The sequence below is a fragment of the Aulonocara sp. 'chitande type north' Nkhata Bay genome, linkage group LG1, assembly GCF_057382095.1.
Source record: "Aulonocara sp. 'chitande type north' Nkhata Bay isolate Kocher_YH1m ecotype deep benthic linkage group LG1, A_spYH_male_GT1.1, whole genome shotgun sequence".
Classification (NCBI taxonomy): domain Eukaryota; kingdom Metazoa; phylum Chordata; class Actinopteri; order Cichliformes; family Cichlidae; genus Aulonocara; species Aulonocara sp. 'chitande type north' Nkhata Bay.
The window spans coordinates 39820544-39845659 of NC_141344.1; the positions used below are offsets into that span (position 1 = coordinate 39820544).

Consider the following 25116-nt stretch of genomic DNA (forward strand, 5'->3'; position numbering starts at 1 on the left):
TTCACTTTAAGAAGTCCAGTCGCTTTTCTTTCCGAGCTCCTCAGAAGTCACATAAAAAGCATTTAAAAACTATTCACAACTTAAGGATTTAAAAAAATAACAATTAGAACCTTCAAAATCTGGAAACAAAAATCACAAATAAATCTAGAGAAAACTTCAAAGAGCACTTTGAAAAGCGTAGTCTTCCACCGAGTCACTCCCAGCTACTCACTACAAGGCCAAAAATATGTGGACACGCAATGAATGCTAAGGTTCTTTTAAATTCATGATGCCAAATTTAAAACCAGTCTTTGTGGAGTCCTTTGACAGCTACACTGTCATGTTGAAACAACCACAAAGATGGAACACCATTTGTCTAACACAGACTATATTTTGTGCCTATGCATTAAAGCAATAGGCACAGAAGGAAAGCTATTGTCCTCCTTTTGAACATGTACAGTAATTTTTACTTTTCCATTTTCCAAAAAAATAACTTAAAATGTAGCCTGTGCAAAATCAGTATCAGTGTTTTATAATTTCAAATTAAAGTCAAGTTTCCAAGCCATACTTAAAAATCTGAATAAGTCCAATGACAAGCCATCGTCCAACTTCACCCCACAGCTTACAGGCCCCCATCTCCAGGAAGACCTCCACATACTCCAGCACAGACAGCCACGTCAGGAGCCTCTGTTGAGAGATGGACTAGAAACACCACAACACAAAGGATGGACGACTTATTAGATGAAAAAGGATGAAACCCTCACTTCTTCCCAGAACAACATCCTGTGCACAGTTTCTGAAGTCTTTGTATAGTTTCTTTACTGAAGGAAACCGTACAGTAAAAGATGGATGCAGCCATGGTGATGTTAGCCATTGGTTTCTCAGCCCATCTATTTGAGCCTCAGTGTTAGTGTTTTGGTTGCTGCAATGTTAGTTTTAAAAACCAGAAGTTAACATATTTGGAAAACAGGGTGGAGTGCTACGTCCTCGGCTCACACTAGCAATGGTTACCAAGCTGCATTCTGAAAGCCGTACAGAAGGAACAGGCAGGCACACTGCTACTCATCACAAGCCAAGCTTCTTGGATGAGCTTTAGCACAATTTAATCACCCGACTATAGTGTTTATGAAGGGAGTACAAAAGTATAAAGACCAAAAACTACTTTGTACCAATCTGGTTTACTGATCATTTGATGCCGGGCATTATGGAGCCTTTGGAATCAGCCTTAAGCAGCTACAGCTGGATATTCAGATGAGAAGGCCTGGCTCACAGTCTCCGCTCTAATTTATCCCAAAGGTGAGGTCAGGACTCTGTGCAGGCCAGTCAAGTTCTTCCACACCAAACTCACTCATCCATGTCTTTATGGACCTTGCTTTGTGCACCGGTGCGCAGTCATGTTAAAACAGGAAGGGGCCATCCCCAAACTGTTCCCACAAAGCTGGGAGCATGAAAATGTCCAAAATGTCTCGGTATGCTGAAGCATTAAGAGTTCCTTTTAATGAAACTAAGGCGCTGAGTGCTTAAAAACACTCGCACACCATAATCCCCCCTCCACCAAACTTTACACTCGGCACAGTCCATCAGACTGCCACCGCTCTACTGTCCAGTGGCAGCGAGCTTTAAACCACAGAATTCAATGGCCTGGATGGGTAAGTGAATACTTTAGCAGCACAGTGTATTTGTCCTATTGTGCTCTGGTAAATCCTATAGGGTCACTAAAACTATAAAAACTGATCATGGTAACAATAGACTAAGACCATAAGTTTTTTTTAAGCATCTCTTTAGAATTTCTAGTTTTTATTGCTGCACCACAAAGGACAGCCATTTCAATTTCACTGCACTCTTCTGCAAAGAGAGTAAATGCTTTTCTTTTCTACTGTACTGTGAGAACTGGTTTTTGTTTGAATGAAAGCAGAGCTCACCACAGGGAAGGTACATCTCAGCCCTTTGCGCAGAATGTGGTCATTGAATAGCACCAGGAGATTGGAGGCAGAGTACACTACAAAGGTAAAAAATGACGATGAAAATATTTGAATAGTACACACCTATATACAGTATGTTCATTTGTGGACACATAATGCTTAGAAAACTGAACAGAATGCATAGTGATAATATAACCTGTAAAGTTTCCTCACCGCTCAATGTTAACATCAAATTATAGTCCATTATTATTCTCAAGTAAGTATCCTGTAATATAATTAATCTGCAAACCATTTATGTCCATTATGTAACTGAGGAAAAAAATATTTCAAAAAGTTTTATAATGCTAAAAATAAATAGATGTTTATTTTGTTTCGTATAATGTTTTGGCGCACAGGCTGGGAGAGGGTCACCATTCTCCAATCAATGTAAAACAGGACATAATCTGGGATTTGAGAGAACATGATGTCTCTCCGGAGATCTCTGAGCCTTCTGGCTTTTCAGAATTTATGTATTCATTCATATTTCTTCATTCACATGGCAAACTCCTACTAATATATGAGGCGTTGATGCAAGAAAGAACTAACTAGTCTCTGTGTTGGTCCTTAACATCTACTTACCTAGTTCAGATATTTCATGGGAATCTGTAAATCTCCCTGCAAAATACAAACAAAGAAAACATGCCGTCATTCATTTTGCACTGCACGAGCACTTGTAGCTAGTGTTGCCGAGCTAAAGTGAAACTAACAAGAGATCTGGAGAGTTCACCTCCCAAAAAACAATCATAAGTCCAGTTGAGCTTTTGCATTACTTCTAAACAGAGAACCCTAATCCCAACACACTGTATAAACCTGCTGCTGCGACTGACCTGCGAGCAGGTAAGAGAGAGTGCGCACGGTACTCTCCAGCTGCGCGGTGGCAGCTGGGTTTCTCCTCACATACTCGGTGTAGCGTTCATAAATGCGCGTCACTTTGTCCAGATACTCCTTAACGTGAGACATTTCAGCTTTCTCTGAAAGACACACTCTGCATTTAACCGCTGTGCTCACAACAGACCAGCTAATCTACTTGTGTGACTTCTTACTCCTATATTCCAAAAGTATATCGTATATCGTAAACGTCCGCTTCTTCTTCTTCTTCTTCTTCCGCCTGCCATTGCTTTTGGCAAACAGCGAAACGGTGCATTACTCCCACCAACCGGTACGGAGTGTGGACCGAAAAGTAAATGTCTTTCAATATGATCCAGATCAGAGGATTTAACCATCACTGTACCGAGGAGGAGGTTTTGGAGTTGAACTTGTCAGCACCTGACACTCCTGTTAGTGTAATGTAAGATGTTCAACAGTTTCTTCGTCTCCACAGTAATTACTTTTTCCTGTACTGCGTTTCCATGTCATAAATAATGTTCTGTTTAAACTAGTGTGCCCACGTCTGAGTCTAATATGACCATCCTCTCCTGCTCCTTCCTGTTTCTCATTTTTCATAGATTTTCTTTGAACACATGAAAGGCAGTCCTGTTCGTTTAATAATCCTCATCGGTGGATGTCGCATAAAAAGTTAGGACGCGTGCCAAAGTCAGAGGTTAAAAGTGGGACTGTGTTTTTTGTTTTGGGGGGTTTTGCCACAACACCAGAATGACTGCAGGTGTCCCTAAGTTGCGGTTGTGGTACTTCAGCATGTACCTCTAGTGAAGAGGAGCATAAAGGGAGTGAGATTTTTTTAAGTGGCAGGTAATTTCAAATATAGCATTTCTATCAGCTCAACAAAAATCAGCCAACACACAAACTGTTTGTGTGACGTTTGTCTCACAGGTCCAGCTGCTGCATCTCACAGGGAGAGAGAAAAAAGAGAGCCAACTTCACTCAGAGATGGAGAAAGCTAGGAAAGACAGGACAAGACGGGAAGAAGAGAGGTCAGATCTAAAGGTAAGGACTGATAAGTGATGTTTGATGAACTGGAAATTTGAAGCTTAAAGAACAGTGTGTGACTGGTGCACAGTAGCCGTGGGTTCATGGTCAGAGTTAGGTTAGATCAAGTCAGTAGCGGTTTTTGATACGGGCGACACGGGCGGTTGCCCGGGGCGGCATCACGGGCATCAGCAAAAAAAAAAAAATTGCTGGTACTCATGCTGCCCCGACGTCAGCCAGCGCATATTGGGAATGGTACAGGCACCGAGCGGTTTTCTATCGCCCATTTGCTGGGAGTAAGGGCGCCCACCGTTTGCGAGGTGCGCCTGCTGCTTGCGGCGCAGAGAGGAGAGGGCGGGGCGGCGGGGAGCAGCATCTAATAACCAACTCGCAAAATAAAACAAAATAAAAACAAACCAACAAACACGAAAACACCAGACATCATGATACAGACTTATTATTTGCACCGATGTTTTTTTCGAAATTCTATACACGAAAAGTGAGCGCGAGAGCCCTCGGTGCGCCTGCTCACTGCTGAAGTCAAAATAAACTTTATTGTCATCTCCGCTACATACAGTCCAGTATATAGAGAGACAAGATGACGAGGCTCCAGTTACAGCAGTGCAAGTAAACAAACAATAAATATAAGAAAAGTAAGAAAATAAAAATACACTTTAGGATTAGGGGTAAAGGGAGTGTTCGCCCAGGGCGCCAAACAGGCCAGGACCGCCCTGGATCAAGTGTAGCAGAGATTCAAATGAATTTTAGCTGATGATCCACTGACTGAATTCCACCTTCATACAACTTTATACCATTTAGAAAAAAGACTGCATAAACAAGATACTGTCAGTGTAGAGGATGGAAATCAGCCAGGACAACTCATGAAACACCTGCTAACACCTTGTTGAATTAATTTGTGTAAATCCACAAAGAGCAGCAGGTCATTTGATCACAGCCTAAGAAAATATACTGGAGCTCTCAATAGAAGTTATTGTGTTATTATACTTTTCCCCACATTGAGCCATTACAGCCAATTTTAGGGTTCCTCCACCTGCTGAATCCCACTTTAACCCCTGACTGTACCCTGTTTAAAGGCAACGTCACCCTCTACAATGTAGAGTCTACAATGTAGGCAACAAAAACTAGATATATATTTTTTATTTTCTTTCTTTTTTTCAGATTCTGTTTAACTATAGAATCTCGGTACTTTTCCACTGAGATTTAAAACCACATTCCAAGAAATCATTTTTAAAAAATTTTTCCAGCTCGTGCCCATATAACTTAAGCTTGATTGATCATCAACTTTTCCTTAAAAGTTCTAGGATGCTGCTCTGTTCTAGGATGCCCTCTGGACCCAGTGGAGGTGGTGAGTGACAGGGGAATGGCGGCTAAGCTGTCATCCCTGTTGGACAACGTCTCCCACCCCATGCAAGAGACTCTGACAGCACTGAGCAGCTCCTTCAGTGGGAGACTGCGGCACCCACGGTGTGGGACGGAGAGATTTCGCAGGTCTTTCCTCCCCACTGCTGTCAGACTCCATAATAAAGACTTTTGCAGCTGATCAAACCCTCACATGTGCAATAAGACTGCTATATGTGCAATTCTTGTACAATTCTTCTTCTGACGAAGTTGTACTTTTGTATTTTCTTACTCAGTTGTATATAGCATTTGTATTTCTATTTTATTCTATTGTATATAGTATTTTATTTTATTGCATTGCATTCCAGTGTCTTAAACAAACACACACACACACACACACACACACACACACACACACACACACACACACACACACACAGAGAGAGAACAAAAACAAAAAACATTGAGTGTACCATCATTTATGTCCGCCAGCTCTCAGGTTCAAACACTTTGGTTCCTATTCCTACCGTCGTTTATACGGGTTCTTCTTCCGGGCACGTTATTGTTGCATCAGCATCCAGCCTTTGATTACTGTGACAATGTCGGCTTCGGGTGATCCGGGTACAGTAAATAATATATGGTGTTTGCTTTATGGGTTCGTTAGTTGAAAAACCGCATAAAGCTATGACAGCACAACCTAACGCATTTTGATGAAGTGTCACAGCGAATATGCTAACGCTCAGGCTAGCTAATATGTAGAGCTGTGTCCCAAAGTCTGCAGTTGAGCCGCTTAGCTAAAGGAAACACTGTCAATGAGTGACAAGCCGAATTTCATATAAAAAATACAGCTTAAACTAATACTTAATACCTCGGCATAAACACAGGGCAGCAAATACTATTTAGCAATTTGTCTGCGTTTAAAAAAGGTCTTCGGCTCATTTGTCCAGTCAAACAGGATGTTATGAAGTAACTACAGTTTATTCTCTTTTATTTGTTTATAGTGTTTTAGTGAACCTATTCCTGTGTGATGTGTGGGGTGTTTTTGTTGAACTGTGGTTTGTTTAAGTCTATGTTCGGGTTTAAGTTCCATCTTCTTTCGTGTCATCTTTAAGAAAATTATTAGCATCCGACAGTATCGCCTTTTTGTTTGATATTTTTACAAAGGTTTATGGAAAGCATTGAAATTATTGTTATTATTATTACTACTACTACTAGTAGTAGTAGTATAACTTAGCCTGTTATGAGAAACACTGTTAACGTTTTCAAGTGCTTACTGTGATTTTTACTCTCAGGTCAGTAATTTAAATTTTATACAGCACAACAATGAAATAAAACAGTCGAGGTGTGATTAAAGTGCAGACTTTCAGCTTCAAGTTAAGAAGGAAATGAACCTAAAATAACTAAGAAATTGCTTATTAGTACGTTCCTAATTTACCTTTAAATCAGTGAAACCTGACCCTTTAAAACATTGGTAACATTAACAGTTTTACCAATATTTGCTGTATTTATTTTCAGCCCCTTGATTGATATAAAATGTGTTCCTGTCCAAATACTTGTTGACCTGCAGTTAGAATTACAGCTCAAATAGTAACACAGTATGAAAATCACGGGTTGCTTCTATAAGACATGTAACCTGCACCCTTAATTACATTTTTTTCTCCATCTTTTGCTTTCTCCTGTTTCCACTCAGTGCTTGCACCTCTTTTGTTTTCTTATACATATATAAGGTTCTCTGTGAGTGGCTAAAGGCCAGTGTTATTCAGCATTAGTTCTGCTAGGCTATGTTTGGGTAGCGAGTAGTTTCATTTAACTCACTCATAAGTGCAGTTTACTTTGGACGTGTGCTGACTTTCCAACTGATCGAGTAATTCTTGGCTCTGACCAAAGTCATTAGTCTCATTGGTTATTCCACTGTCCAGTGGAGTAAGGTGGTAATTCTTTGCGAACATTTGCCCTCTTGTTTCTGCAGCCTTTGAGTATGGCTTCTTGCTACAGATAAGTGAGGAGGCTGCACTGACAGTGGCCCTGAATGACTACCTAACCTCACGCAGCTACCTGGCTGGGTTCAGCCCCACCCAGGTCGACCAGAAAGCCTTTAAGCTCCTCCACAGACCCCCAGATCCACAACATGTCCACGCTCTGCGCTGGTACAGACACATAGCAGCCCTGCAACAGGACCTCAACCCAGAAAGCAGCAGTGAGTAGAAAGCTGAAGGCATGAACAGGCTAGATGTGGTCCTGCGCCTGCTGGCCGTGGATGTGGAGGCACTCTGAGGCTGTGACGTGCCCTCTTAAACAAACTGACTCTCAGCATGAACTAAGGCTTCCTTTGCAGGCACTGGAATGAACTCTGTTTTAGCTTGCACTTTTGATGTCAGTCATAGCAACTTGATGTGTGTGGTACCTGCAGCTAAGCGCTGAGGAGACTCGCGTTATCGCTGTGTAAACACGGCAGCAACAGCTGGTGAAGAACCCCACAGGCAAATACTCTTTGTTCCCATACCTGGCTAAATAGCTTAATATTAATAAGGACAACTTTACAAAAAATGTAAAACATCATGAAAAGAAAGAGTAACTGATGATAGAACACAGAAATGTTTATTTATTAATCTAAACGATGTGTAAGAGCGTACTTGGTTACGTGGCTGATGTGAGTGGGAGTGAAACTCTTATTAAAAAAGCCAGTAAATAGTAAATTTGACCTATTACGCTCACTTTCATCGCTGTATTTTTATCCGGGGACTCCAGTGTGTTGTTTTGCTCATCTGATGCTGTGCCAGTCTCGGATGTCTAGATTTCCTTCATTTCTTTCACCTTCACTTTCCATTTAACTCTGCTGTGTTACTGGAAAATTCCATTCTTCTTTACAAGGACACAGTAGACACGATAGATGTAAGTTTGGGGTCTGAAAGGTGAAGCAAAACCAGAAATGCTTCAAAACTGTATATTTTAAAAAAATTTATTTTTACCATGTGGTTGTTAAAAGACTTCTGGTTCTGTAGACTTCTGGGGACAGCAGCCTCCCTCACTCTGTGTCCTCAGTGGAGTTTCCTGGGGAGTTCTTGGGCTTACCTGCTTCTTTTGGTCGGGGTTATCAAAGATATGTTCGCCAGCTATGACCAGTGACTCTGGCCATGTTAAATAAACGTGTTGACCATTAGCAATCTTAAGCACAATGTGTCCACTTGAAGTTGTTTTTTAACTAATCATATGGGGTATCTAACTATTTTTAGATTCCATATTCTAGCAGGGTTGCACTGCTTGTGAACAGTACTTGTGCTTTCCCTTTGTGCAGACTGCATCAACTCTTTTTCTGATGCGCTGTGTGGATGTTGAACCCTGCCTTTGAGCAAATATTTGACTGGAAATTGAAGCTCAGTAGGTAGACACAGTGACAGAAGTTCAGACTAAAGAGGAAATATTTTCTTTTGTTGACACTGATGAAGAGGAAACTTTATTGTGTGTCTTTGATAAGAATGGGATGATGAGAATATTTATATTTATTGTTAACTACTGTTGAAATATCACACTCCTCAGCACTGCACTAGAACCTATAACAGATTTCTGTCATTGCTTTACTTTAACTATTTCAAGCAAAAATAAATCCATTTACATGTGTCACAGTTTTTGAACCATTATCACAGCACTGGGCATCAGTTCTTTGCTCTTTCACTGTCTCATGTTATCTGACGTGAGCTCTGAGTCACTGTCTTATTGGTAGCCTTTATTGATTAGTCTTATTAATTAGCCCTAATGGAACATGATGTCACCAAAGCATCCATATGAATAGCTTCGACAGAGGTAGAACCCCTTTTCTTATGATGTGAAAACTGAAATTGTCCCTTGTTCCTTTCTTTTTTTAGTCAAAGGAAAGCGTGTCCAGCCTCCTTGGTCTCCACCAGCAGGAACAGATGTTCCTCAGCTGCGACTCTACAACAGCCTGACAAGAGCAAAGGTAGAGACGAATGTAAAGCGCACATCAGTGCTGGTGTTGCTGGGAAATGAGGTCCTCGTGAAGTCGCTACATTAGATACCGCATCCCTCAATGTATATATAGCCACAGGCTGGACAGAGTCAGTTTTATTTATACTCATGCAGTGATGTGAAATTGAAACGATAAGCTATGATTTGCAGGCAAATTAAGATTATGAGGCCTGTTAAAGTTACAAGGGATTAATAAGGGGCTGCAACAATTCACCGAGTAACTCGAATAACTTAAAAAATAATCGATGCAAATTTTGTGCTTTGGCGCTTCGTTTATTACACGAAGCATCTGTAGCTCTCGGTTTCTGCCATGTAACTGTGAGCGTTTCGCCCACATTTGTGACTAACAATTGGAGCTGCAATAGAAACGTATGTAGGAGCAGACATGGGAATAAAAGTATGACCGTGCACGTCATCCATTGGACAGGTGGGCAGCCTGACGCAGGGCTAAACCACTGAAGCAAACACAATTCTAAAGAGTCTGTGATCGTTACTGTACAACTTATAAAAAGAAAGAATGCATATATATTTAGATTATTTCATTCAAGTTTTTAATAGTGACAGGATTTAAAGCCTCACTGTTTTCCAAAGTATGCAATCCAGGTATGGTTTAAAGAAGTTATAGTCACATTTCTTTTGACTGATGTATCTTGGGACAGATGTGCTCTCATTCTTGGTATAGAATGCAGCACTTTCACTTCACATTTGTAGATTTAATGCATAATTTTATAGTCTGCTTGCATTTTGCCACATGCACGCACAACTGGTTTCCAGATGATTTTAAGTGTAGCGAGATGGTCTTTAGCTTAAGGCTCTTTGTGGCGCTGATAAACATGCCCGTATTTCTTAGATGAGCGTTAGTCTGGCACAACCAGACTGTTCTGGATCAGGAAGAAGTCTCGACTGAAAAAACAAACGTAGAAATAAAACCATCTATGCAACCTAATCTCTCGCTGTGGCTCTCGTTTCTATTACACTGCATTTAAAAATACCGCTGCCACCAGTAAGATACATTTTTATCAGATTTTTTTATTTTAAAGTATTTGTTATCCTCATTTAAGTTCATAACCTCCATGTTTCAGGAGCTGTTTGTTCCTCAGAAAGGGAATAAAGTAACATGGTACTGCTGTGGTCCTACAGTGTACGATGCCTCCCACATGGGACATGCCAGGTAAGCAAGATCAGAGGAATTTAAGCACTGAAATTCTGGGTTGGAAATGATCCTTCATATAGCGAGACTGTTATATTTTTTTCTATTACAACAACATTTTAATGAATAATTTGCTTTATGCAGATCCTACATATCCTTTGATATTCTGCGAAGGATACTGAGGGACTACTTCAAGTATGATGTGATCTACTGCATGAACATTACAGACATAGATGACAAAGTAAGTCTGCTTTGATGTGTTTTAGATGTTTTTAATTTTTTTAATAAAGGTTTTTGCATGAAATGTGGGAGATGGGTTGTCCAAGCTCATCTGTGTCTGTAATGATTAATGCAGCCCTGTTGAAATAAGTGCAAGGTCCTTGTTAACATTCACATGTTCACACATCTGTCTGTGTGTTTATAGGCAGGTAAAAACAGGTTCAGCTTGTAAGCTGACATGTCTCTGAGAAGTTATGGCAGGAATTCAGGGTCTTGTGATGACCTAATTAGACAGGGGGAAAACATAAATGTACACATGCAGGTTTTCAGCTGCTCAGAAAATTAGGAGCTGATTTGTATTTGTTGTTTTGTAATGGGCTAAACGGGCATCAGGACTACAGGACAGGCCAGTTTAGCACCCAGACTGACATGCAGAATGCTTTTGAACTTTTGGCATAAGCAAACTCTGCTGTTTTGGTTTATTATTGGGATATTCTTCTTTCAGATCATTAAAAGAGCCCGGCAGAATTACCTTCTGGACCAGTACAAAGAGAAACAGCCACAAGCGGCTCAAATACTGCAGGATGTGCTCAGCGCCAGAACGGTGAGACAGGTTTAAGCCCTGGATGCACTGCACCTGTGTGAAGTACTTATTGATCTGACAGTGATGGTGTAAATCTTCTCTCTTTGTTTTCATTGATCGCACAGCATGTATCTCTCTGGAGATTATTGGTCATTATTTAGCGAGGCAGATAATTCAAATAACACAAAACAGAACTGTGCAGTACTTAGTAAAACAGATAAATACTGCGTTAATGTTAAACATTTATGTCACTGAGTTTATAATATCAGAAGATCTAGTTGCAAACCTCCTCCTACAACAACTCTGCTCCATCGGCAGGCTCTGTTGGTTTCCCTATGGGTTGTATCAGTGTTTGTGAAGTAGCAGCTGGTTAACCACAGCATGCACAAACACTAGACTCTATAGACACAAGCATCAGTACACCCTGTACTGTAGCTAGTAGAAGTCCAAGCTTCAGCTCTATCTAAAAACAGAGACAAGCTGAAAGTTTTTTTAATTTCTGTGGATTTCTGTGTGTTATTCTGCCAATTCCAGCCGTTTCAGGCCCAGCTGGCTTCCACCACAGACCCGGACAAGAAGCAGATGCTGGAAAGGCTGGACAGTGCAGTTACAGCCAGTCTGCAACCGCTGCAAGCAGCAATGGAGAGCAAAGCCGCAGATGAAGTCATACGACCTCTGGCACACGTGAGTCTGTTCTGATGTGGTGGCAACTTCAGAGAAATATCACTAGAAATACAGAAAATGCTTTTTCTGTTTGCTTTTTGTTTGCTTTTTGTGCTTCCAAAATAACTGCAGCAGATTCATGGATAGATGGTCAGTGCTCTACATTTACAACAGTGGGAGGACAGATTAGCTTTATTACTGCTTATATTCACTGCCACCATTTGGGATTAGTAACTCAGGGTTAGTGTGACTGATCTGAGTTCCAACTAGGAACTCCACCCAGTTTTACCAGGTCTGCACCAAGAACTAATAAGGATCGTTTTATCACTAGAATCCTGCAAAACTACTCTGTTAATAGTGACCACGAATAAAAGTGTGGAGCTGGAAATGAGCTCAACAAGTCCAATTGAATTGTCTTTTCTTCCCCAAGGTGTTGTTGGAGAATTCCAAGGACTTGCTGGCAGACTGGTTGGACAAACAATTCGGAAGTCACGTCACAGAGAATTCCATCTTCTCCCTTCTCCCTAAATACTGGGAAGAAGACTATCACAAAGATATGAAAGCACTCAATGTAAGTATAAAAAAGCCAAATGATTTTTTGATTTTCTGAGAAAATCTCTTAAAGGAATTAAATAAACGCCCCCTGTAAAAATCCAACATGTGTAAAGAAACTTTTTCTATGAATTGTTCAGTTTTACTTGTGTTGTTGAACGTTACCGTTTCTGAGATAACAATGGCTGAAACTGCTCTGTCCAAACTTCTGTTACTGGAAGGACACTATGTCTAAAATATCATTGTTAAAATGTGCTTTGAAATCAGCATTTTCCTGCTGTAACTGGATTTAAGTTGTCATTTTGGCACACAGGTTCTTCCCCCTGATGTCCTTACTCGAGTCAGTGAATACGTGCCTGAGATCGTGGAGTTTGTGAGGAAAATAGTTTCAAATGGTTATGGGTGAGGAAGATGCCGCCGCTGTTCACGATTTGTGTCGTACCGAACGAACTGCTTGCATCGCTGTCGCTATAGTTACTTGTTTCTCTGGTGTCTGCAGGTACGAGTCAAACGGTTCAGTATACTTTGACACCTTGAAGTTTGATTCCAGTCCGCAGCACTCGTACGCTAAACTGGTGCCGGAGGCGGTCGGCGATCAGAAAGCTTTACAAGAGGGAGAAGGTACACTTATAAAACAAGCACCACACAACAGGTGCAGACATGCCCGACAACAGACAACAGGTCGGGGATTTTCAGTGCTTGACTCAGTGAGAGCAGAAGAGATTCACCAAGATTTCCCTCCTACCAATATTTGAGTAGAGAATAAGTACAATGTTCAGTTTTTAACCTGTTGTCGTTGTTTTCCTGGCTCTGTAGGAGATCTGAGCATTTCTGCAGAGAGACTAAGTGAGAAAAAGTCACCGAATGACTTTGCATTGTGGAAAGCCTCCAAGCCTGGAGAACCATCATGGGGCTCTCCATGGGGGAAGGTGAGCCTTCATTTTCAGAGGCTTTAAAGACCGTGTGATCATCCTTTGCATTTAAAGCTTTTCTTTTATATAAACGTGAAAGTGTCATTTGAGGCTCTGTGAAATGGAACGAGAATTTGTACTTATGAGAAAGGAAGTCATCGGTGTTTTCTTTGAATGTTGTGACAGGGAAGACCCGGGTGGCACATTGAATGTTCAGCCATGGCTGGCTCTATCTTGGGCGAGTCGATGGACATCCACGGGGGAGGGTTTGATCTGCGATTCCCTCATCATGACAACGAGCTGGCTCAGTCAGAGGTAACTGTTGCAGAAAATGTGTTCCTGTTTACTATGTAAATGCCTGACGTAACACACACTTTGAAACATCCTGAATGTGTTTAAAGCCGTTTCCAGTGATGAAGGGTAAAACCTGTTATGACCACAGTTGCTTGTGCTGCTTACAGGCGTTCTTTGAGAACGATTACTGGGTCCAGTACTTTCTGCACACCGGGCACCTGACAATCTCAGGCTGCAAGATGTCAAAGTCTCTGAAGAATTTCATCACGATCAAGGACGCCTTGGCGAAGAACACAGGTGATACATGTGTTCCTGCTTTGTAGACTGCATCACTTGAGCATACATCACCATTAATAAACTGTCAGGGAGTTTTTCCAGCTATGAGGCTGCACAAACGGTCACAGCTCAAAGCCAAAATCATCATTTTAACAGCAAACTGAATGCTGCTGGGGGTTCCCATGATGCGTTTCTTCTTCAGACATACTTTTTCACTTATTATCTGTTTATACACCACTTTGCATTTAATTATTATTGAATGCAATGGTTCCCTCTCTCACCCCAACAGCAGTTGTTACTTATTTTATATCTGAAGAGAAACACGTAATGAACACTAAGTTCTTCAGTTAGAGTAGAACTATTTAACGGTCTCACTGTTTGTCTCCACGCAGCACGTCAGCTCCGTCTGGCTTTCTTGATGCATTCCTGGAAGGACACTCTGGACTATTCTTCTAACACGATGGAGTCAGCCGTCCAGTACGAGAAGTTTATGAATGTAGGTGAAAGCAAGAACAAAGACAGTGTTGGAAGATTTGTCTGTTTTGTGTTGATCTGTTTTTGTTTTGTTTGTTATTTGTAGCTTGTACTCACTACAGCCTGTACATACTTATAGCTATAGAATATTCATAACATACTTCATACCGTGTACATTATAACATACCATAATAGACCCATTTCTGTAATATACTCACATATCTATATTATTGCTAATATATATTGTAATATATCTATATCACTAAAGCACTTCTGGATGGATGCAAACTGCATTTCGTTGCCCTGTACCTGTGCATGTGCAATGACAACAAAGTTGAATTCTGTTCTATTCTATTTGAAAGGAGTTCTTCCTGAATGTGAAAGACATCCTGCGTGCGCCTACTGACATCACTGGTCAGTTTGAGAAGTGGGAGACGGCAGAGGTGGAGCTCAACAACAGGTGAGAGAGCGACTCGGTAGATTAGGAGACCAGTTTGTTGTTCTTCATCAAAATTTGCACTTTCAGAGTTGTGTGCGTGCAAACACAACACATTCATACTTAAAACTAAAAAGTGACTTGTGTTGTGTAGTTTCTGTGACAGGAAGTCTGCCGTCCACGAGGCTCTGTGTGACAACGTGGACACCCGCACTGCCATGGAGGAGATGAGAACGCTGGTCAGCCAAAGCAACGGTTACATTGCCAGCAAGAAGAGCGTCAAACTCAGGCCCAACCGCATGCTGATGGAAAGTATTGCTGCGTACCTCACCAACATGCTGAAGGTGAGCACGTTTCTGCTGCTGCGTTTATCGTTTCACAGCTCTCAGAATAATGAATTTTACAGAACACCTTGATTCTGTATGGAGGAGAAATCATGCTGTTTGTTCTTATCTCATTTATACAACATGCCTCATTCATCCATTCACACACATGAAAGTGGATGTGATACACTTTGTTACTTCTCCAAGTTAAGAAACAACTCCATTACTGGGCAAAATCAGTGTGGAGATGCCTAACAAACCCTTCAAATGAAACTTTTGTTGTTGTCTAGATATTTGGTGCAGTTGAAGGATCGGACCCCATAGGTTTTCCCATGGGTGGACAGAGTCAGAGTGTTGATGTAAGTGAACTGGTTTTCACTTTTTGTGATTGAATTGTGTCTCTTGTGGCATTATTATTATGAGAAATGTACTGCATATGAAAAATTCCCCTTAATTGTCCACAGCTGGAGAGCGCAGTGATGCCATACCTCACAGTGCTGTCAGATTTTAGAGAGCGCGTCCGCAAAATTGCTCGAGAGCAGAAAGGTAAGAACATGCGCTTTAAACAAAACTGTTTACTTTATAACTCAAAACATCACCTCCATGTTGAATCAGAGAGAACTGAAACATGAAATTCTTCTTCTTTTTTTGTCTTTTCTTACTTATTCAGTGACAGAGCTGCTGCAGCTCTGCGATGTTGTCCGTGACGACATGTTGCCAGAGCTTGGAGTACGTCTGGAAGATCACGAAGGTAAGATGTCTGTGTTTGAAGTTATAGAGATAAAGAATCGGCTCAGGTTTTGATCTTCCTCATCAGGTCTGCCTCCTTTGCGCAGCCGTCTGTGGACTGGGTTAGTTATTACTGGAATAAACTGGCTACGTCTGTGTCACGAAATCATTATCCGCTCCATTCATCACATCTTTATGACTGCAGCGCAGTAAGATGCCCTGCTCAATAAATCCGAGCCTTTACTCTCTTCGTAAGAATGTAAAAAAGTTCTGACCTTGTTTCGTTCTTACAAAGTGAAGAGTGTTGGAAAATAAAGTGGTTGTGTTGCAGGCCTGCCCACTGTGGTGAAGCTAGTGGACAAGGAGACATTACTGAAGGAGAGAGAGGAGAAGAAGAGGGTAAGAGAAGACATCATCACACATCGAGTGCATGTCTGGAGCAGTTTAGGTCCTAAGATTGACAGGAGATAATTTATCCCAATTTAAAGTAAACGATAAGCCAGAAAAAGAAGTGCCCCCTCCCAAAACTGAAGGACGCTGAGTTTCCAAGGATGTAAGGACGGGCATTTCAACATCTAACAGCTAGTTTGTTCAGACAAAAGAAATTCTTAGCTGATTTACAATTTTAACAGAAGTCCACTGCAAGCCTTCATTTTTATGTAAAATTGTTTTTTAAAAATGCAAACATGTGTTTTAAAACATTTCACACAATAAAATTCCATCTTTCACAGATGGAAGAAGAGAAGAAAATGAAGAAGCTAGAGGCTGCTAAGAAGAAACAGGAGCAAGAGGTCAGTCTGATGGTTTATATAGACAGTGACCTTCTGCGTTTGTGTCATCAGGGAAATCTTCATGTTTCTGTTACTGTTGCAGATGGCGAAACTGGCCAAGATGAAGATCCCTGCAAGCGAAATGTTTCGCAGTGAAACAGACAAATACTCAAAATTCGATGAAACGGTAAGTCCTTATTTTACCTCCCATGCTTAATTTTTCATGAGAAGAACCTGTTAAGCTGGTGCCATGTTGGTGGTGAGGCTCGTGGGCCCTGATGACCTCAGGAATCTGTTGCTGAGGGCTTAAAACCTGGGATATCTAGGAAAGCAAAGACAAAGATTAGCACCCGGTACTCCAGGTCGTGAGGTGGTCACGGGGCCAACGACCCCACGCCACGAAATCATGAAGTTACAGCAATAAAAGTGGGGATTTGGTGCTCACAGCTAGACGTGTGCCTGAGGTCAATGGCGTGATGCGGATCCAAGAGTAGGAAAGACCTAGCTCACGGGGATTTGCTTGTACAGACATGAATGTCCTTATTTGAAATGACATCCGCATCCAGTGTAACTGTGTGTGCGTCAGAACTTGAGGAAAATTCAGAAAGGTAATTTAAAAGTTACCATGGAAACGACAGCTCACAAACCGTGTCAACCTGAAAAGCTTTAAAGGTGTGTTTGGTTTTGTCGCCGTTAACAGGGTTTCCCCACTCATGACGTTGAAGGGAAGGAGCTCAGCAAAGGTCAAGCCAAGAAGCTCCGCAAGCTCTACGAGACCCAAGAAAAGTTACACAACGAGTATCTACAGATGAACCAAAATGGCAACTGATTCTGCCGTTCAGCCAATCCATCCACACCGCAGGGAAGAACTATAGAATAAATAATAAGGCCAGAGCTTCATTCTGTCTCCTCTTCATCCTACTTTGGTTCAGGAAACCGACGATTGTGTTTTGTCCATTTACGTAACAGTTACATTTACATTCCATAACCATGCAATATGAGAGAAAACCACCACCCGACATGACTTTGTTCTTGCTCTGTTGGAGGTTGGACGTCTTTCACAACAGTAAAATCAAAGCAACAGGTAATAAAGTGGGATTTTGATGATGTGGCGGTGCAGCCTCTGTTAGCAGTGTATGTTTTTCTTGAAACTCTGTGATACTGCCATTTGTTCAAGTATTAAAGCCTTTTTTAACAGTTAGTGCTTTCATGAATTAAAGATGCTAAATGGGTGGCTAGCGGATTAATGGGAAACACCAGCTTTAAGTGGGTTTTTTTTTTCCACCATGAATCTTTGGGACAGCTTCATTAAGATACCCCGGAGGAAGGATTTAAAACATTTAAATTTCAGAGGCCACTTAAGAAACTAGGACTGTTGTGGAGGGCTGCACCAGCTTAGAAAGAGATCAAATGAATACGCAGTAGAACTGAGTTCAGCTTGTTGTTTCATACACTTTATCCTGCTGATCAGCAGTGTGTGATATATCACTCTGTGTTTTTGACCTTTTACCTCACGGGTCTGTTAAAGTAACTATGTTGTGTCATTCAAATATAGTTCATTTTTATGCAAATGTGCATTTGTCAAAGGGCCTTTGCTAAGAACTGGATCAAATTTTCACCCCTAACAGGGAAACGACCATTGAATTCATTGTTTCAGTTGTAGAGGTGACTTGTAACAGAAACCATTAGATGGTTTGTGTCTTTCTCAATACCTGTGTCACCTTATACAAGAGTTACCTTGAAAAGCTAATAAAGTATGGTGGACATTTTTATTTTAATTGGATGTACCCTCATTTAGGAGCATATGGAGGAAAACTAGATGCCTCCTGCCCTTAAGTTAAAAGCAATTGCCTCATGGTTGCAGAAAATTAGTGGTACATTATACCCTGCTGTGCTTGGAGCACATGGGAACACAAGTGATGTGTTTTGGGTTTTTTGTTTTTTGTTTTTATAACTAACTGAACAAAGAGAATCTGTTGGTCCTTTCACTACCCTGAACCTCACACCTCGGACCCCATCGATTCAGCAATTCCTTAAAACATCTGGGTTCTTTATTTTGTGCCATCTCAACAAAGGGACATTTTCACAGGCCATTTCCAGCTGTGGCATAATGAAACGCTGTGAGATCAAGAAGTGGAATTGAAAATAGAAAATGCCACCAAACTCTCGAGCAGCTGGTTTTTGTTTTTGTTTTAAAAGTCACACTGGGACAATTTAACCCCTGCAACCTGTTGCATGGGTTCTTGTGGCTTGAGTAACATCACATGGCAAAGTGCATTTTGTTATTCAGCCGTCCTTCAGGGGTTTGCATTTTTGTACTACGTGTTCTCCATATCTGTGGTTATAAGATGACTTGAATTGATTTAAGGGATGCTCAAATAAAGAGTAAGCGAGTGCAGTGCTGTATGATTACGTGGTCAGCTTTGTGACATGCTGTGACTGTGGATTCATGTTTAAGCTCCTAATAGGGAGATAATTTCATTATGCCAGTGGTTGACAGATCAGAAGAATAACAGCCCAAGTAAACATGAAGGTGATTCAATACTTCTGCATCAGTCACTTATTTTGCTGATTTAAAGGAACGTAAAATATGACACGTAAGGTTTCAAATGTGGTTCTAATTTGAAGTTCACAAATTTGGGTTGCAGCTTTAATATTTAATAAAAATGCATGTATTTCTGTGTCAAACGTGGCCTGGCCCACATGGAAAACACAGTGGAGTCTGAAGGCATCTTGAAAATCATTCATATTTTCTTGGAAATTCAGAAATAATGAGAACTTTTAAAGGTTGCTTGTCACAGACTTTCCTCTGCAGTCACCTCGTGCACAATAAACGTGTTTAGGCGGTTTGGAACATTGCCAGATCATACATACACATAACATGGCTTATCAGGTCTGTTGTCCAAGGACAAAGGTGGGCAAGACCACCCACCCGCTCCATGATGTGCTGGCCTATCACAGGAGCACATTCAGTGAGAGACTTACGTTGCCCAAATGCACCACAGAACGACACAGGTATCTCCCTGCACAACTCCTCCATCTAATGCACAGTACACACTGTAATAGTTATGCCCTATTGCACATCCTGTACAGCTTAATTTCAACCTTATATATTTAATTTTTCTTATATACTGAGATATTTATAATTGAGCTATTATATACATTAGAGCTTTTTTTTTTCCAAATTAGTAAAGTATTGTATTATTTAATTTAAGGTTTTTACTGTCTTGGAGCAACTGTGAGCACATAATATAGTTTGGGATTAATAAAGTATTCTGATTCTTTGCAATATCTGCCAAATCAGACATGCAGAGTTACCTACAGACAGCTTGTAGTGTCTATGGATGCTGTTTGTGTTTCCATGTTCACATTGAATGAAAGTATAGTAAGAAGGTAAATTAATGGAATCTAAAGCAAACATCTAAGTATTGCTTTAATGTGGTTTTTGAAATATTTAAAATGGAAAAATTGACATTTTCCTTAAAAATTCGAAGACAAATTCTACAAAATATGGAATGAATGGATTATCTTTGTGTCCCCCCTCTGCCCTGAATTTATGTAAGGCCAGCCCTGAACTGGTGTATCTCTCATGTATTGTACAATGTCAGGTCGACCCTCTACTTCATAATATGTATTGATGTACTTTATGTAAATAAGTTAAACATACTGCATTATCTATACACTGTCAAGCCACCAAATACACTCTTTGTTATCTGAATGTAAAACAAAATGACTAATAAAAATATAATTTTTAAAAAAAAGGAATCTAAAGCAGTAAAAGGGATTGCTACAGCGGGTTGCCCCACAGGGGTTTGTGTCTTCGTCAGGTCCCAAACCAGGGACTTTTCATACACAGTTTTTAACAACAGTTGCCTTTAGGCATAAGACTTGCTTACGTATTATTTAGCATTTGCTATAAATCTACTATCTGGCGCTATATTACTGTAGATGAAGCGATGACTGTGAGATAAGGTTACCGAGCACTTTAAAAGCTCATATGGCTTTAATTCCCACCTGAAATCACTAGCCAATCACAAGCGTCCGAACGAAATCGCTACATCCAATCAGATTTAGAGGACAACTATTTGAAAGCTGCTCGTCGCTGTGTTGTTTAGCTACGGAAATAACTGTTTACGGATTTTGTTGGGAAACTGTCCTCTGTTAGTCTGAATTATATGCTCTTTTGCTTGTTCTTGGTCACTCTGTATCCTCGTTGCTGCCCACGGTAAACATGTCTGTGGAAGTTCGTGCTGTGGTGAGTAAAAAGACTTTTGTTTGCTAGCTGCTGTTGGCTAGTTGATGCTAGCGCTGCAATAATAACGCTATCGTTTCAGTAATGTTAAACACGCTGTAGAAAAGTCGGTCAAGCCTTTTTAATGTGCATGTTTGTCTCGTTAGCAGCTCCTAACCGCAGAGAACCGGCAGAAACCGGGGAAAGCCGCCGCAGCAGCGGGTCCGAGGAGAGCAGCTCTCGGAGAGATTACCAACTTTAACGCAGCAGTGACTGTCACAAAGGTAAGAGCATCTTGGTTTGGTTCCTGACTCATTTTGTCTGCTTTGCAGTCACTTGGTAAGCAGGCAATAAAGTCTTATAGAGGTCTGATTTATTGGTATGCCTGCTAGACTAGAAGTAGTTTTACTGGCTGACTTTCAACCCAGACTTCATCTGTCTGTGTCTTTTGCAATAAACACAAACCTTGTCAACTGGTTTAGCTGAGCCAAAGCAAGAACCTTGCAGCAGACTGAAATCCCCTTAGTGGTTTGCAAAAGGGAAGGTCGCAATAGTTGAACAATTTTATTCCTGTCCAATCTGAAAGTCTTATTAGTGACTCGTGTTGCATTTCCCAACTGTAATGATTCCAAACGTGTTTCCTTAGAGAACAGGACAGACAAAAGTGTCAGCCAAGCCATCTTGTGTCCAAGTGGCTAAACCTGCCGATGTTCGACCAGTCCAAGCAGCTACAGAGCCTCTTCCTTTGGTTTTGGAGGAATCTGCAACTGATGTGTCCATGAAGGAGGAGACTGAGTTGTGCCTGGCTTTCTCTGAGGCACTGCTTGCGGTGCAGGACGTGGATGAGGAGGATGCAGACCAGCCACAGCTCTGTTCAGAATATGTGAAGGATATCTACAAGTATCTGCACAACCTGGAGGTAGTTTCTTCCCCTGCCTTCTGACACCAGCTGCTGTCGTCTCTGACTTACATCAGTTTGTCTTCTCAGTTGCAGCAGACAGTACGAGCAAACTACATGCAGGGCTACGAAATCACTGATGGTATGCGAGCGCTTCTCATCGACTGGCTGGTCCAGGTTCACTCCAGGTTCCAGCTGCTGCAGGAGACTCTGTACCTCACAGTTGCCATTCTGGACCGCTTTCTTCAGGTGATGTTTCTGAACAGCCTTGTCTATGGGTTTGTGACCTGGATCTAAAAGGCTTCTTCTGGTTACGCTGCAGGTCCAGCCAGTGTCTCGCAGGAAGCTGCAACTTGTCGGTGTGACTGCCATGCTGGTGGCCTGCAAGTATGAGGAGATGTATGCCCCAGAGGTTGGCGACTTTGCCTACATAACCGACAACGCCTTTACAAAATCTCAGATTCTCGAGATGGAGCAGCAGATTCTGAAGGGCCTGAAATTTCAGCTGGGGCGTCCTCTCCCACTGCACTTTCTCAGACGGGCATCTAAGGTGGCAAATGTGAGTTTCATTATGAATTTAATGTGGAGAAGACTTCAACAGTGTAGGAATCGGCTGCCTCCAATTCATAACTTGCATGTGTATCACTCTGTATTAAAGAAAAATGGCAGCTAAGGTGTTAGAGAAACTGTAAGAATCTTAAACCTTGACGTGCATGTTTATCAGTCTGATGGGGAGAGACACACGCTGGCCAAGTACCTGATGGAGCTGACCCTGCTCGACTACAATATGGTGCACTACAGGCCCTCTGAGGTCGCTGCTGCTTCCCTCTGCCTCTCCCAGCTGCTGCTGGACGGCCTACCCTGGGTAAGTTTAAAGTCACTTTTTATGAACATCTTGCTCCTTCAAGCTGGCTGTTAATTGACCTCCCATCAGTCTCCCACACAGCAGCACTACTCTACCTATGGCGAGGCCCACCTGAAGCCCATCATGCAGCACATTGCCAAAAATGTTGTGCTGGTAAATGAAGGGAAAACTAAGTTCCAGGTGAGTTGGCTGAGAATAAATACACCAGCTCATATCATGTGAGTAGAGACTGACCTTGAGGATCTGTCTCTGTAGGCTGTGAGGAAAAAGTACTCGAGCAGCAAGCTTCTCAAGATCAGCCTCATTCCTCAGCTCAAATCTTCAATTGTCAAGAACATGGCAGCAGCTGTACTCTGACTCAACTTTTTTCTTTTTATGATCTGAGAATTTGAGCCATTTGTATTGGCTTTTTTCTAATGCACCTTGAACTGCATATCCAAGAAAAAGCTGAGAAGTTGTTGTGCAGCTTCCAGAGGATCTACAAACTGCTTCTATGAAGTAAAGTTTTTCTAATCTCTAACTTTTTTTTTTTTTTCTTCCCACCAGTGGAAGATTTTAACTATTGAATGATTAAACATACCTGTTGGGCAGCAAACAGTTTTGCATCTGCATGTAATGTACCTTGTTGGAGATCGAAATAAAGTTTTAGATGGTTCTTAGACTTTAACTCTTGTCTTAGTGTGTTTGTGGGTCCCCCCCCCCCCCCCCCCCCCAAAAAAAAAAATAAAAAAATCATAACCTACTTTTGGTTTGTCTTCATAGACAGGTGGAAAACATGAGGCAAAGCCTGACTGTGTTCTTGGCATGCATCTCAGTAAAAGGGCTCACAAATGACTTCATTGTGGAAGCTGGGGAGATATCGCTGCCTATCAGAACAGCTGGTTCTGGAAGTGAAACAAAAGTCTTGTGGAATAACGTTTGCATTGGAGCACTGAACTAAAATGGGGGTGTGTCCTTATCAAACACATTTCTGTAGCGATGACATGAAACTGGTATTAGAGCCTAAATGGACTGCATGCTAAAACTTAAGAATGTTGTGGGTTTTTTGTTTTGTTTTGTGACAGTTTATCCCCAACAATGCAGCTCCTGACATCACTAGCACACAAACAGCTCCACTACAGCAAGGTGGCAATTTATGAAGGCTTCTCTGCAGACCAAACGTATGGTTGTGCTACACCAATGGTCTGTATTTACTTAAAGTTGATATTATCTTCGGTTCTTCATGTACTAAATCCTCACCATCACCATATACCTTTTGGAATGGCTTTCTGGATCCTGTGTTTAAATGTGCAAACCACATCAGATGTTCTGTCAGCCAGTGCAACCAACATCAGTGGAGTTTTTGCAATGCTTCGGAGGTTACTCATGTGATGTCATGCACACATTACTCAAGAGATGTCCACTAAAGACATGATACATTGACAGATTGTTAGGAAAAAAAATTGTATTCCCTGATTAGTGGAGGTTTCTGGCTATCACTGGATGGAATCGGTTGTAAAGATAATACTGTACCAAAAACCTAGTGAATGCTGTAGTTGATGAAAAATTGCCACAGTTACCTGCAATTTTTCATGTTTTTCTGCATATATCATTAGCCGAGCAATAGTAAACCTTAAAGTACGACACAAACTCGAAGCAAAGAAGTAAAAGTTGTTTCTGAAGTCTGTGGTCCCCACATGCTTCAAGGGATCTACCATCATCCCTGTCCCCAGAACAACAAGCCCTCATGCCTGAATGACTACCGGCCAGTTGCGCTGACCTCGGTGGTTATGAAGGTGTTCGAGCGGCTGTTGAAGAAAACCATCTCCTCCTCCATCCCAAACATCACAGATCCACTCCAGTTTGCCTACCGACCCAACAGATCCACGGAGGACGCCATCGCCCACGTCCTGCACACCACCCTTAGCCACATGGACAAGAAACAGGGTAACTATGTGATAATGCTGTTTGTTGATTACAGTTCAGCGTTCAACACAATAGTGCCCGGTAGACTGTTCACAAAGCTGAGGGATCTAGGACTCAACAGCTGTCTGTGTGCATAGGTGTTTGACTTCCTCACTGGCAGAACTCAGGTGGTGAGGGTGGGTGCATCTCTGACAGCATCACCATCAGCACGGGAGCGCCACAGGGGTGTGTCCTCTCACCACTGCTCTACTCCCTCTACACTTCAGACTGTGTGGCCACCCACGGCTCCAACACCATTGTGAAGTTCGCTGACGACACAGTGGTGTTGGGCACAATCTCCAACAACGATGAGACGGCCTACATGGATGAAGTGAAGAATCTGGCATCATTGTGCCGGGACAACCACCTCCAGCTGAACGTCGGCAAGACCAAGGAGCTGGTGGTGGACTTCAGAAGGGGTCAGCACAGAGACTACAAGCCCATTATCATCAATGGAGCTCCAGTGGAGAGGGTGCAGTCCTTCAAGTATCTCAGTGTCCACATCTGCTCAGACCTGACATGGTCTGCCCACATTCAGGCCCAGACCAAAAAGGCTAGGCAGTGCCTGTACCACCTCTGACAACTGAGGAAGTTCAGAGTCTCTCCAGTGATCCTCAGGACTTTGTATACAGGCGCTGTGGAGAGCATC

General features: G+C 41.8%; 3 protein-coding genes across 5 annotated transcripts in view; 2 read left to right on the forward strand and 1 right to left on the reverse strand.

Moving 5' to 3' along the window:
* The window catches only part of pex16 (peroxisomal biogenesis factor 16), a 12269-nt gene extending 9228 nt beyond the window's left edge, over window positions 1–3041 (reverse strand). The window contains exons 1-4 of the mRNA XM_086295752.1: window positions 2768–3041; window positions 2520–2555; window positions 1902–1978; window positions 548–681 (exon numbers count right to left, since the gene is read on the reverse strand). Of these exons, the coding sequence (XP_086151878.1) occupies window positions 548–681; window positions 1902–1978; window positions 2520–2555; window positions 2768–2900 (380 nt within the window). The 5' untranslated portion in view covers window positions 2901–3041. The remainder of the gene's footprint in view (window positions 1–547; window positions 682–1901; window positions 1979–2519; window positions 2556–2767) is intronic.
* Window positions 3042–5686: 2645 nt separating this feature from the next.
* Window positions 5687–18938, forward strand: cars1 (cysteinyl-tRNA synthetase 1). Of its 2 annotated transcripts, XM_086295767.1 has the most exons (23): window positions 5687–5786; window positions 7135–7362; window positions 9029–9120; window positions 10232–10320; window positions 10444–10540; window positions 11024–11122; window positions 11636–11785; window positions 12195–12335; window positions 12630–12718; window positions 12816–12937; window positions 13133–13245; window positions 13414–13542; window positions 13689–13818; window positions 14190–14293; window positions 14634–14731; window positions 14862–15051; window positions 15321–15389; window positions 15495–15576; window positions 15701–15781; window positions 16091–16158; window positions 16491–16550; window positions 16633–16716; window positions 17230–18938. In XM_086295767.1, exons 1-23 carry the CDS (start codon window positions 5765–5767, stop codon window positions 17356–17358), a joined length of 2466 nt encoding a protein of 821 aa, XP_086151893.1. In that variant the 5' UTR covers window positions 5687–5764; the 3' UTR covers window positions 17359–18938. The 2 variants fall into 2 exon arrangements, with proteins under 2 accessions (XP_086151893.1, XP_086151902.1); XM_086295776.1 differs by lacking the exon at window positions 7135–7362 and having other exon boundaries at window positions 5690–5786.
* A 1656-nt stretch (window positions 18939–20594) lies between these two features.
* On the forward strand, window positions 20595–23190 carry ccnb2 (cyclin B2). Of its 2 annotated transcripts, none has more exons than XM_086295791.1 (8): window positions 20595–20784; window positions 20928–21044; window positions 21407–21679; window positions 21749–21907; window positions 21981–22217; window positions 22383–22523; window positions 22593–22703; window positions 22779–23190. In XM_086295791.1, the coding sequence occupies exons 1-8, from the start codon at window positions 20761–20763 to the stop codon at window positions 22878–22880; spliced, it is 1164 nt and encodes a 387-aa protein (XP_086151917.1). In that variant the 5' UTR covers window positions 20595–20760; the 3' UTR covers window positions 22881–23190. The 2 variants fall into 2 exon arrangements, with proteins under 2 accessions (XP_086151917.1, XP_086151926.1); XM_086295800.1 differs by having other exon boundaries at window positions 20596–20784; window positions 20931–21044.
* Window positions 23191–25116: the final 1926 nt, after the last annotated feature.